General features: G+C 44.4%; 2 protein-coding genes across 6 annotated transcripts in view; one reads left to right on the top strand and one right to left on the bottom strand.

The window, feature by feature from the left end:
* The window catches only part of sdccag8 (SHH signaling and ciliogenesis regulator SDCCAG8), a 331517-nt gene extending 323381 nt beyond the window's left edge, over nucleotides 1–8136 (bottom strand). For both annotated transcript variants that reach the window (XM_033025849.1, XM_033025848.1), the window contains exon 1: nucleotides 7896–8136. In XM_033025849.1, coding sequence (XP_032881740.1) covers nucleotides 7896–7959 — 64 coding nt within the window. In that variant the 5' untranslated portion in view covers nucleotides 7960–8136. The remainder of the gene's footprint in view (nucleotides 1–7895) is intronic.
* A 239-nt stretch (nucleotides 8137–8375) lies between these two features.
* cep170 (centrosomal protein 170) overlaps nucleotides 8376–13662 on the top strand; it is a 78228-nt gene continuing 72941 nt past the window's right edge. For all 4 annotated transcript variants that reach the window (XM_033025846.1, XM_033025844.1, XM_033025845.1 and 1 more), the window contains exon 1: nucleotides 8376–8541. The gene's annotated coding sequence lies outside the window, so the exon portion shown is untranslated. The remainder of the gene's footprint in view (nucleotides 8542–13662) is intronic.

The following is a 13662-nucleotide window of genomic DNA, read 5'->3' as shown; positions in this document are numbered from 1 at the left end:
GATGAGATGTGAAAGGATTTAAAAGGAGTTAATTGGGACATTTTGTTTTATGGGAAGGATGTAGAAGAGAAATGGAGGACATTTAAAGGGGAAAATTTAAGAGTACAGAATCTTTATGTCCCTGTTCGGTTGAAAGGAAATAGTAAAAATTGGAAAGAGCCATGGTTTTCAAGGGAAATTGGACACTTGGTTCGGAAAAAGAGGGACATCTACAATAATTATAGGCACATGGAGTGAACGAGGTGCTTGAGTATAAAGAATGTAAAAAGAATCTTAAGAAAGAAATTAGAAAAGCTAAAAGAAGATATGAGGTTGCTTTGGCAAGTAAGGTGAAAGTAAATCCGAAGGGTTTCTACAGCTATATTAATAGCAAAAGAATAACAAGGGATAAAATTGGTCCATTAGAGAGACAGAGTGGACAGCTATCTGCAGAGCCAAAAGAGATGGGGGAGATATTGAACAATTTCTTTTCTTCGGTATTCACCAAGGAGAAGGATATTGAATTATGTGAGGTAAGGGAAACAAGTAGAGTAGCTATGGATACTATGAGATTCAAAGAAAAATAAGTAATGACACTTTTGAAAAATATAAAAGTGGATAAGTCTCCAGGTCCTGACAGGATATTCCCATGGACATTGAGGGATGTTAGTGTAGAAATAGCAGGGGCTATAACAGAAATATTTTAAATGTCATTAGAAACGGGAGTAGTGCCCGAGGATTGGCGTACTGCGCATGTTGTTCCATTGTTTAAAAGGGGTTCTAAGAGTAAACCTAGCAATTATAGACCTGTTAGTTTGACTTCAGTGGTGGGCAAATTAATGGAAAAGATACTTAGAGATAATATATATAAGCATCTGGATAAACAGGGTCTGATTAGGAACAGTCAACATGGATTTGTGCCTGGAAGGTCATGTTTGGCTAAACGTCTTGAATTTTTTGAAGAGGTTACTAGGGAAATTGATGAGGGTAAAGCAGTGGATGTTGCCTATACGGACTTTAGTAAGGCCTTTGACAAGGTTCCTCATGGAAGGTTGGTTAAGAAGGTTCAATTGTTGGGTATAAATGCAGGAGTAGCAAGATGGATTCAACAGTGGCTGAATGAGAGACGCCAGAGAGTAATGGTGGATGGCTGTTTGTCAGGATGGAGGCAGGTGACTAGTGGGGTGCCTCAGGGATCTGTGTTGGGTCCACTGTTGTTTGTCATGTGCATCAATGATCTGGATGAAGGTGTGGTAAATTGGATTAGTAGGTATGCAGATGATACTAAGATAGGTGGTGTTGTGGATAATGAAGTAGATTTCCAAAGTCTACAGAGAGATTTAGGCCATCTGGAAGAATGGGCTGAAAGATGGCAGATGGAGTTTAATGATAATAAGTGTGAGGTGCTACATCTTGGCAGGACAAATCAAAATAGGACGTACATGGTAAATGGTAGCGAATTGAGGAATGCAGTTGAACAGAGGGATCTAGGAATAACTGTGCATAGTTCCCTGAAGGTGGAATCTCATGTAGATAGGGTGGTAAAGAAAGCTTTTGGTATGCTAACCTTTATAAATCAGAGCATTGAGTATAGAAGTTGGGATGTAATGTTAAAATTGTACAAGGCATTGGTGAGACCAATTCTGGAGTACAATTTTGGTCGCCCAATTATAGGAAGGATGTCAACAGAATAGAGAGAGTACAGAGGAGATTTACTAGAATGTTGCCTGGGTTTCAGCAACTAAGTTACAGAGAAAGGTTGAATAAGTTAGGTGTTTATTCTCTGGAGCGCAGAAGATTAAGGGGGGACTTGATAGAGGTCTTTAAAATGATGAGAGGGATAGACAGAGTTGACGTGGACAAGCTTTTCCCCATTGAGAGTAGGGAAGATTCAAACAAGAGGACATGACTTCAGAATTAAGGGACAGAAGTTTAGGGGTAACATGAGGGGGAACTTCTTTACTCAGAGAGTGGTAGCTGTGTGGAATGAGCTTCCAGTGGAAGTGGTGGAGGCAGGTTCGATTTTATCATTTAAAAATAAATTGGATAGGTATATGGATGGGAAAGGAATGGAGGGTGATGGTCTGAATGCAGGTAGATGGGACTAGGGGAAAATAATTGTTCGGCACGGACTTGTAGGGCCAAGATGGCCTGTTTCCGTGTTGTAATTGGTATATGGTTATGTTATATGGTTAATGAAAAAGGATGGAAAACGTTATTCATGATTCCACTTTCCACACAAAGACATATGGAAATCTGGAATATACTCCCTCAAAAGGCTGCTGGAAGAAAGAAAATTTAGGAGTGCAGTCTTTAAAAAAATTAAAAACAACATATATATAGTGTCCTCCATAATGATTGGGACAAAGACCCATCATTTATTTATTGCCTCTGTACTCCATAATTTGAGATTTGTAGTAGAAAAAAAATCACATGTGGTTAAAGTGCACATTGTCAGATTTTATTAAAGGGTATTTTTATACATTTTGGTTTCATCATGTAGAAATTACAGCTGTGGTTATACATAGTCCACCCATTTCAGGGCACCGTAATGTTTGGGACACATGGCTTCACAGGTGTTTATAAGTCATGTCAAGTTTATTTGTCACATACACATACGAGATGTGCAGTGAAATGAAAGTGGCAATGCTCGCGGACTTTTGTGCAAAAGACAAACAACCAAACAAACTATAAACACAATCATAACACACATATTCATTTACATAATAAATAATGGAAGGAAAAACGTTCAGTAGAGTTAGTTCCTGGTGAGATAGGCGTTTACAGTCCGAATGGCCTCTGGGAAGAAACTCATTCTCAACCTCTCCGTTCTCACCGCATGGCAACGGAGGCGTTTGCCTGACCGTAGCAGCTGGAACAGTCCGTTGCAGGGGTGGAAGGGGTCTCTCATGATATTGTTGGCTCTGGAGTTGCACCTCCTGATGTATAGTTCCTGCAGGGGGGCAAGTGAAGTTCCCATAGTGCATTCGGCCGAACGCACTACTCTCTGCAGAGCCTTCTTGTCCTTGGCAGAGCAATTCCCAAACCAGATGGTAATGTTCCCGGATAAGATGCTTTCCACCGCCGCTGCGTAGAAGCACTGGAGGATCCTCGGAGACACTCTGAATTTCCTCAATTGCCTGAGGTGGTAAAGGCGCTGCCTTGCCTTACTCATGAGTGCTGAGGCGTGTGATGCCCATGTCATATCCTCGGAGATGTGGACTCCCAGATATTTAAAACAGTTCACCCTATCCACAGGATCCCCATTTATCCTCAATGGAGTGTACGTCCTCGGATGATGTGCCCTCCTAAAGTCCATGATCAGCTCCTTCGTTTTTTTGATGTTCAAGAGGAGGCTGTTATCCTGGCACCAGAGTGCTAGACCAGCCACCTCCTCCCGGTAGGCCTTCTCGTCGTTGTCTGAGATCAGGCCCACCACCACAGTGTCATCAGCAAACTTAATTATTGAGTTGGAGCTGAACATAGCCACACAGTCATGTGTGTACAGGGAGTACAATAGGGGGCTGAGGACGCAACCCTGGGGCGATCCTGTGCTCAGGGTGAAGGACTTCGATGTATTCCCTCCCATCTTGACTACCTGGGGCCTGGCGGTGAGAAAGTCCAGGACCCAGGCACACAGGGAGGTGTTGAGCCCCAATTCCATTAGCTTCCCGGCCAGTCTGGTGGGGACTATCGTGTTGAAGGCTGAACTGTAGTCTATGAACAGCATCCTCACGTAGCCCCCCTTCTGGCTGTCCAGATAGGAGAGAGCGGTGTGCAAGACCTGGGAGACCGCATCGTCCGTGGATCTGTTCGGACGGTATGCAAACTGCAATGGGTCCATGTTCCGAGGGAGGAAGGCGCAGATGTGTTTCTTCACCAGCCTCTCAAAGCATTTCATGGCTACCGAGGTAAGGGCCACCGGACGGTAGTCATTCAGACAGGCTGGGGAGGCATTTTTTGGTACCGGTACAATGATGGATTTTTTGAAGCAGGCAGGGACCACGGACTTGTCCAGGGAGAGTTTGAATAATGTAGTGAGCACTGGAGCTAGCTGCGTAGCACAGGACTTGAGTACTTGCCCCGAGATGCCATCGGGGCCTGCAGCTTTTCTCGTGTTCCCCCGTGTCAGAGCCCTCCTCACGTCGTGCTCGGACAGCGAGAATGTGTGCACATTCCTCCCTTCAGCTTCAGTAGCCAGCCGCTGGCGGTATTGTCGATAGTCGGCAGACCTGGAGTGGTGTTGCCCCTCTCTAAACGAGCGTAAAAGGAGTTCAGGTCATCAGCTAGGGAGGTGCCGGCACTTGCGGATGAGGGAGGGGTGCTCCGGTAGTTGGTTACAATCCGTAGCCCCTGCCACAGGCTTCTGGTGTCCTGCTGCTCCATCTGTATCTCCATCTTGTCTCTGTACCTTCTCTTTGCGTCCTTCAGGTGTATTTCTTTGCGTGCTCAGGTGTATTTAAATGCATCCTTAATGCAGGTATAAGAGAGCTCTCAGCACCTAGTCTTTCAGTCTCCAGTCTTTCCATCACCTTTGGAAACTTTTATTGCTGTTTATCAACATGAGGACCAAAGTTGTGGCAATGAAAGTCAAATAAGCCATTATGAGACTGAGAAACAAGAATAAAACTGTTATAAAATAACATTTTTATAAATAAAACAGTTAGAGACATCAGCCAAACCTTAGGCTTACCAAAATCAACGATTTGGGACATCATTAACAAGAAAGAGGGACTGGCAGGCCAAGAAAGACCTCCACAGCCGATGACAGAAGAATTATCTCTATAATAAAGAAAAATCCTCAAACACCTGTCCAACAGATCAGAAACACTCTTCAGGTGTGGATTTGTCAATGACCGCAGAAGACTTCATGACCAAAAATACAAGATGCAAACCACTGGTTAGCCGCAAAAATAGGATGGCCAGGTTACCGTTTGCCAAGAAGTACTTAAAAAAGCAACCACAGTTCTGGAAAAAAGGTCTTGTGGACAGATGAGACGAAGATTAACTTGTATCAGAGTGATGGCAAGAGCAAAGTATGGAGGAGAGAAGGAACAGCCCAAGATCCAAAGCATACCACATCATCTGTGAAACACGGTGGTGGGGGTGTTATGGCCTGGGGATGTATGGCTGCTGAAGGTACTGGCTCACTTATCTTCATTGATGATACAACTGCTGATGGTAGTGGCATAATGAATTCTGAAGTGTATAGACACATCCTATCTGCTCAAGTTCAAACAAATACCTCAAAACTCATTGGCCGGCGGTTCATTCTACAGCAAGACAATGATCCCATACATACTGCTAAAGCAACAAAGGAGTTTTTCAAAGCTGAAAAATGGTCAATTCTTGAGTGGCCAAGTCAATCACCTGATCTGAACCCAATTGAGCATGTCTTTTATATGCTGAAAAGAAATCTGAAGGGAACTAGCCCCCAAAACAAGCATAAGCTAAAGATGGCTGCAATACAGGCCTGGCAGAGCATCACCAGAGAAGACACCCAACAACTGGCGTTGTCCATGAATCGCAGACTTCAAGCAGTCATTGCATGCAAAGAATATGCAACAAAATACTAAACATGACTACTTTCATTTACATGGCATTGCTTATGTCCCAAACATTATGGTGCCCTGAAATGCGAGTGGGGGGGAGTTTTTTTTAAAATCTGACAATGTGCACACACCACATGTGATTTTATTCTATTACAAATCTCAAATTGTGGAGTACAGAGGCAAATAAATAAATTATGGATCTTTGTCCCAAACATTATGGATGGCACTGTAGATATATGCACTAGGATTTGTGTAGTGGAAACAGAGTTAATGCTACATGTCAATAGTCTTTCAACAGAAAATAAAATTGTTAGCTGTTGGTGTTTAATGATTTAGATCAAAAGATGAGTAAATGAAATTGATCTACAAATCAAATGAATCACAAAACAGTCGATTCTGTTTTTATGTTGCAAAGTAATGTATAAAATGTTTAACTGTGACTTAATTGAGAGTACATAATATTTAAGCAACTTGACAGCAACGAGACTGGAAGCCATTAGAAAATAGAGGTAAGGAAGCAGTAGAAGACACTCACATTCAAAAGTTCAGGAAGCAATGAGGGAATATCATGACTTGTGGATGCTAGTAGAAAACAAACAGCTGATATTTTACACATTATCTTGGAGTGAACTGAGGTTCGGCTTTGCACAGGTCAAAACCTGAAAAGACATTCTCTGCAGCTGCGCTGTTGCCCGCACACATCCGCAGCCAGGATCGAACCCTGTTCCCCGGCGCTGCAAGCGCTGCCGGACTGCCACTGGACCACTGGACCATGCCCCCCCTCCCCCCGTCATCATGGAGCTTCAGTACGCGGCAGACTGCGCCATTGCAGCACACTCCGCAGAGGACCTCCAGGGCATCCTGAATGCCTTTGCCAAGGCATACAGAACCATGGGCCTAGCCTTAAACATCAAGAAGATCCAGGTCCTACATCAACCTCCACCCAAGCAGCTGTCTACCCAGCCCACTATAAAAGTGACTGACACCATTCTTCAAAATGTTGACCACTTCCCCTAGGTTGGAAGCATTCTTTCCTCAAAAGCTGACATCGACTCTGAGGTCAACCATCGCCTGAGTTGTGCCAGCGGAGCCTACACCAGACTCAGGAAAAGAGTCTTCGAAGACCGAGACCTAAAGGCACAAACAAAACTGCTGGTCTACAGAGCCGTTATCCTCCCCACCCTGTTGTACGGAGCCGAGTCATGGACCACATACAGCAGGCACCTGAGAGCCCTGGAACAATACCATCAAAGATCCTTACGAAAGATTCTGAGGATCAGCTGGGAGGTCAAACGGCACCAACATCAGCGTTTTGGAGGAAGCCAACATGACCAGCATCACCATCACAATAATGCAGCACCAACTTCAATGGACTGAGACATGTCTAACACACGTCTCCCTAAACAGATCCTATACTCTCAACTGAAGGAAGGTCGGCGAGCCCCCAGCGGGCCAAAGAAATGCTTCAAGGACAACATCAAGAACAGTTTGAAGAAATTCCACATCACATCGAGCAACTGGGAGCAAATTGCACTGGGCAGGCGCTCCTGGAGGAAATCCATGCAGGAAGGAGCTGCACGTCATGAAACGGAGCTATGCCGTGTCGCAGAGACAAAGCGACAGCACCATAAAGAGAGAGAAGGGGGCCCGACGACTACCAACCAACGCCAGTCTCCGCCAGTGGCACCAAGGTGTGTGGATCACAGATCGGCCTCTACAGACATCTGCAGACCCACAAGTATATGACCCTATGGAGAGGAGAGGACAGTTATTCTCGTTTCGAGTGACCATCGATGATGAAGATGACGACCTGGGCATGCGCAGTCGGAATACCGAACTCGCTTATTACACTTGTCATTTTAAATGAGTAACCGTCCAATACAAACAAAAAATTGTGGAAAAACAGTTCAGGCAGCATCTGTGTGTAGAGGAATGTGTTCATTCTTTAACCAGATCAAACTGAAACATCGACTCTGTATTGAGACATATCCATTCTCTGCGAGTAGAACCAATCTTAAAGGAACATTGAAAGTGGTTCTCTTATGCTTGTTGGGGTTCCACCTCCTACATGTTTGTAAACAAAAGGAGCTGTCAAAATCTTAATTCCACTTTTAACACATTACATAGGTATTTTCCCAGAGCGTTTACCACCCTAACCCGACTCTATCTGATGAGATCCTTGACCCAATCAACCAATCTGTAATTTAGAATACCAGAAAATTCACAAACTTTGTGCTCTCGATAGATGACACATCTAGTAAACAATGTTTATTTAATTCACGGTATATTCTATCTACAATAGTTGTCCCGGCCTTTGCTGTGCCTTTAACCGACATCTACTTTGCAATCAAACCCGTCACTCACCTCTTAAACCTTTCAGATACGTATCTAAATCCTCGTCGATATCAGAATCGCAGGAAGGGTTCATTGTGGACTGCAAGAATAACGGAAGGCTGAAAATACCTTTCCAACAAAGAATCGTTAAATTGTAGGTGCTCGGATTTTTGGTTGAACTCCAGCGCTGCTGACAGGACACCGCCCCTGGACCAATCAGCACCGATTCAAATTAAACTTTCGGCTTCCTTCACCATAGAGACACCGGGTTCAGGAGAGGGCGCTGTTCCGCGATGGATCCTAGGAAATGAAGTTCAACCTATGGAATTACTTGCTGCAAATGCTGCAAGGGAAAATACAACTCCCAGAAACCCTTGCGCAGAAAAACGTCCGAGCAGTTATCTGCCCCCGTTGTTCATTCTGCCATCTTTTGCCGTTGGCGGCGTGACGTCTCTTGCCCGCCGTCAATGGAGGGACGTTATATCCATCGGGAACGGCGCCCCGCCCACTCTCAGCCCGAGATCTCTCCGAGGTGTCTCTCGGCTCGGCGCATGCGTTGACCGAGCTCTCTCCCTGCTTGAGTCTCCACTATGTGGAATAATAACGTTATTGCCGAGCAACGGGACGGTTGATGATGTTTGCCTGAGTCGGGGCAGAGGGCGGCTGCGCTGCTAGGGTAAGTCGGCCTTACTGATTTACGGAGGTAATAAAGGAATGGCTGGGCGGGTCGTACAGTTTGAAGTGGAATGGAATTCGGGCGCTAACGGTTGTGTGTGGGACGTTGTCGTTCGCCGGCATTAGGGGTGGGGAGGTGATGCCTGACTGGGAAGCGCGGCGGGCTGACTTTTATTTTCGTCTGATTACTGTCGACGTATGTACTTTCCTTTCGCATCCCAATGGAATCCGGGGGGGGGGGGGGAGGCGGTTTGGGTTCAAATGGCAATCCGTTACTTGGAAGGATCGGCTTTTATTTCATTATGGCACTTACCTTCGCCCAAAACATATTCTTTTTACGAACTCAAGATGTATAGATTACAGCAAGTCTAATTAACAGCGTGGAAACAAGCCCAAGATTTGTTTTTGTTTTGTTTTTTTCATTGACCTTGCCCGCCCCCTTTTCCTTTCAGTTTATTGTTATGAGTTTATAATTAAGCATCTGTGAATTTGAGTAATTTTATAATTTAACACGTCAAACGAACACACGCAATCGTCACGTTATCATTGTAATTTTTCATTCCGTTCCCTAAACAAAAGGGGTTGGTAACGCAGCGTTTCAAATGGGAATTTGAGCCTATTTAATTTAGTTTTTACATTTATTAGCGGCATTCACTGTGTAAAGAATCGCTAGATTTTCTATTAACAGATGTGGCCAATGATCCTTCAGTCGAAACCTTTCGGAGATTGCTAGAAAGAATACAGTAATGCACAGATCACACATATAATTGGTAGCAACTATAAGCACATTGCTGGCATCCTGCCAGCAGTAGTAGGGGCATAGCAATCTTACGGAACAGATTTTTCACTATTTCCCATTTTTTATTATTGAATTTTGGTGATCGGATTATATCTTTTTACCTCTTGGAAAATATTGCGTTGTCGTAGAAGCAGCGCATATTTGAGATGTAAAATTAATCAAATAACGTTTTTACAGGAAATGTTTCCTTTTCCTGTACGTTCCCTTTCCCGCTGAGGAGTTGGGTCACATGAAACTGGCTAGATTTTTTTTTCCTTTCTGACTTTCAATTTAAGCACGTCTGTAAGTCTTCTCTCAAGCCATTCTGATTGAGATTGGGTTCAATTAATTTGAGTCGGATATTTTTCGTACTTTGGTAATGAAACAGTGGAGCATTGTTCGTGCTTTATAAAGGGAATGCGAAGGAAAATTGTTGGTTGTCATAAAATGTAGCGAAACCCAGTTGGAATGGATTTGGTTACTTTTCTCATAAGAGCACTAAACTATAAAGACTTCTATCTGATACAAAAATACTCTGAACAGTCAATGAGAACGGATTTCCAGCAGTGCCTAAACGTTGCTGTTAGCTCTCATGTGGCCTTGTGCTCTGGCAATTCAGTCAGAATATGCAGGTTACCTGTATTGCTACTTCGTTTGTTTTGCTTGAACCAGGATATTTAGCAAAAACATAGTCAATCGAAATACCTATTTCAGTTGAAAACAGCAACTTGAAAACATATTTAGTTGTTAGAACCAGAGTGTAAGCAGTATCTGGATAGAGGAAAAAGGTTCTTATTTCAAATTGTTCAGGCAAAAGTTTATCAGTCATTATGATGAAAGGCTGCTGACTTGAAATGTTAACACTGTTTCTTTTTGCACAGATGTGCTCTGCTGTTGAATATTTTCAGCATCTGTACTTTTTTTACTTTTGTACAGTATTAGTAGTAACAGATTGAAACTTGCATCTGGATTTGAGATTTTTGCAGTACCTAGGATGATTTAAAAAAAAAGAAAAAGCTTGGCAAACCCTCTGATTAATTGGGTAGAATTGTACACATGTCTTATGTATGGTATAAATACACTACATGCCAATCATTTGCTTTGGATTCATAAAGCATTGAAACAGGCCTTTTTAGCCCATGGCAGCTACCAGATACTTTTCTAAACTAATCCCACTTTCCAGCATTAGGCCCATACTATTCTATGTCACGACATTATTGTCCAAATACAGGTGGTCCACTGATTTTCCAGCATCCTTGTTTCCAGAGCCTTTGTAGATTATCCATTTTCCCAGACCAACAGTGGTCTTGGCGTCAAAGAGGAGTTGAAAGGTTGTGGAAAGGTCGGCCTAGGCCACAGAGGAGCCGAGATACTGGCCTGCAAAGTCAGCTATGGGAACGGATATGCCGGCTCCGTTTGTGCCAGAGTTCCAGAGCCCCGGCTGCGGGGGTCAAATTCAATCTGATGATCGGTGAGGATGTTGGATATGGGAATGGATCTGCCGGCTCCAGCCATGCTGGAGTTTCAGAGCCCTAGCAACAGGGGGCAAATTCAACCCGCCTATTGGCCCTGGAAGTCCCAATGAAGTCAAGATCGGCTGCTTCACCCAGCCTAGGTGCCACATTTTCGTGGAGTTCAAGTGCGCCCTCATTATTGTGTCTAGGTTAAAGGAGGTGCCAGACCACCAGATGCCGTAAAAACGGTGGTGGACCTGTATGTCTTATAAACAGATACCTGGCTTATAAACGGGTATAAACCAGCATCTGTAGTTCCTTTCTACACGTGTCTTAAGTTGTCAGGCTACCTATCTCCAACTCTGCCTTAATCAGATACTTCCACATATGTGTGAAAGAGTGGAAATAATTCCTGCTCTGATCTTTTATCCCTTACTTTAGAACTATGCCCTCTGGTTAAAGACGCTTCTGCTGATAGGAAATGTTTTTCACTATTTACCCTACCTATGCCTGTCTTTATCTACCTTCTGCTGTCTCTCCTCAAAGGAAAATAAAATGCTGTCTGTCCAGCCTTCGTAACAAACGAACCACTCCATCCCAGGCAGCATTCTTCTCTGCATTCTCTTCAGTACAAATTCAACCTTCCTTAAAGTATGATGCCCAGAATTGCATGCAGTACACTAGCTGTTGTACAAAGCTATATCATAATCTCCCTGCAATTGGATTCTGTATACCTATTCTACCTATCAAACCACCTTAGAATCTGGTTCTCAAGGTGAAAACTGTCTTGCTATTGACAGTACCATCCATTTCTTTGTATCATCAGCATATATTTACCTTATACAGTGAAATCAGTTTTTCACAGTCCCTTGGTACACATGACAATAATAAACCAATACATTGTTATTTAGATTGCTAATGTATATAATGAGCAGAAAGTGTCTCAACTAATTCTCTGCTGTACAGCAAATATTACAAAATGGCCTGTTTTCAGTTTTGAAAACCTGGTGTAAGCAACAATTTTTCCAATTTCATCCGAACCTTGACATCAGGAGACGCAGATTGCTGAAGTAGCGTAGTGGGTCAGCAGCATTGCGGAAGAACATGGTTAAGCAGCGTCTTGTGTCGGGACCCTTCTTCAGACTGATTGTCCTGATGGGTGATTGGGGAAGACAGAAAATTGGGTGAGAGGAGGTGCAGTTCAAAGTCTGGCAGGTAATAAGCGAACACCGATGAGGAGAGTTAGTTGATAGGTAGATGGTTGAGCAAAGGCCAGAAATAAAAAGGTGAAGGAATGAAGAGTTAGAGGAAGGAATGGAGGTGGAGGGGAGAAATGGGTGTGAGTCAATGTGGACCACAGGGGAGATGGAGGTTATATGGGGGGGGGGGGGGGGGGGGGGGGGGGGGGGGGGTTTATATGGAGGAAGATTGGGGAGGGAGAGGGTTATGTAGTAGTTCCCTATAATTGGCTAATTCAATGTTCATGCAATTGGGTTGCAAGCTGCCCAAGCAGAATATAAGGTGTTGTTCCCCCGGGCAGCGCGTGGCCTGGCTGCGTCAATGGAGGAGGCCCAGGACAGAAAGGTTAAAATGGATAGCAACTGGGAGTTCCTGCAGGCCTTGGCAGACTGAGTGTAAGTGGCCGATTAGGAAAAGGGGAGATGCAACAAGACCTGGGTGTCATGGTACACCAGCCATTAAAAGTAGGCATGCAGGTGCAGCAGGCAGTGAAGAAAGCGAATGGTATGTTAGCATTCATAGCAAAATGATTTGAGTATAGGAGCAGGGAGGTTCTACTGCAGTTGTACAGGGTCTTGGTGAGACCACACCTTGAGTATTGCGTACAGTTTTGGTCTCCTAATCTGAGGAAATACATTCTTGCCATAGAGGGAGTACAGAGAAGGTTCACCAGACTGATTCCTGGGATGTCAGGACTTTCATATGAAGAAAGACTGGATAGACTCTGCTTGTACTCGCTAGAATTTAGAAGATTGAGGGGGGATCGTATAGAAACTTACAAAATTCTTAAGGGGTTGGACAGGCTAGATGCAGGAAGATTGTTCCCGATGTTGGGGAAGTCCAGAACAAGGGGTCACAGTTTAAGGATAAGGGGGAAATCTTTTAGGACCGAGATGAAGAAAACTTTTATCACACAGATAGTGGTGAATCTCTGGAATTCTCTGCCACAGAAGGTAGTTGAAGCCAGTTCATTGGCTATATTTAAGAGGGAGTTAGATGTGGCCCTTATGGCTAAAGGGATCGGGGGTATGGAGAGAAGGCAGGTACAGGATACTGAGTTAGATGATCAGCCATGATCATATTGAATGGCGGTGCAGGCTCGAAGGGCCGAATGGCCTACTCCTGCACCTATTTTCTATGTTTCCATGATCGGTTAGAAGGTCGCTGAGTCTACAGTTGGTCTCGTTGATGCACAGAAGGCCACAACGGGAGCACCAGATTCAATAGAGCAGGTGCGTGTGAACCTCCGTCTCACCTGGAAGGACTGCTGGGGTCCCTGGATGGAGATGAGGAAGGAGGTATAAGGACCGGTATTCCATCTCCTGCGGTTGCAGGGGAAGGTACCTGGGGAGGGGATGATTTGGGTGGGACTGGATGATTTGGGTGGGACTTCCCAGGAATTGCAAAAGGAGCGGCTCTGTAGAAGGCGGCAAGGAGTAGGGGTGGGAAGATGTGATTGGTGGAATCATGTTGGAGTGACGGAAATGTTGGAAGATACTGTGCGTCAGATGCAGGATCTTTGTGAGCGTTCCCCTGGTCCTCGCCTTTTTCCCCCAACAGTCTCCCTCGCCTCCATTCATGTACCCCAGAAGTCCTTACAGGTTAGACAAAGGTTGATTTGTGCCTCATCTGCCTCATCCGCTGCTGAAGC

The sequence above is a fragment of the Amblyraja radiata genome, chromosome 8, assembly GCF_010909765.2.
Source record: "Amblyraja radiata isolate CabotCenter1 chromosome 8, sAmbRad1.1.pri, whole genome shotgun sequence".
Lineage (NCBI taxonomy): Eukaryota > Metazoa > Chordata > Chondrichthyes > Rajiformes > Rajidae > Amblyraja > Amblyraja radiata.
Note: the sequence above shows the minus strand (reverse complement) of the source record. Positions and strands in the feature narration are given on the sequence as shown.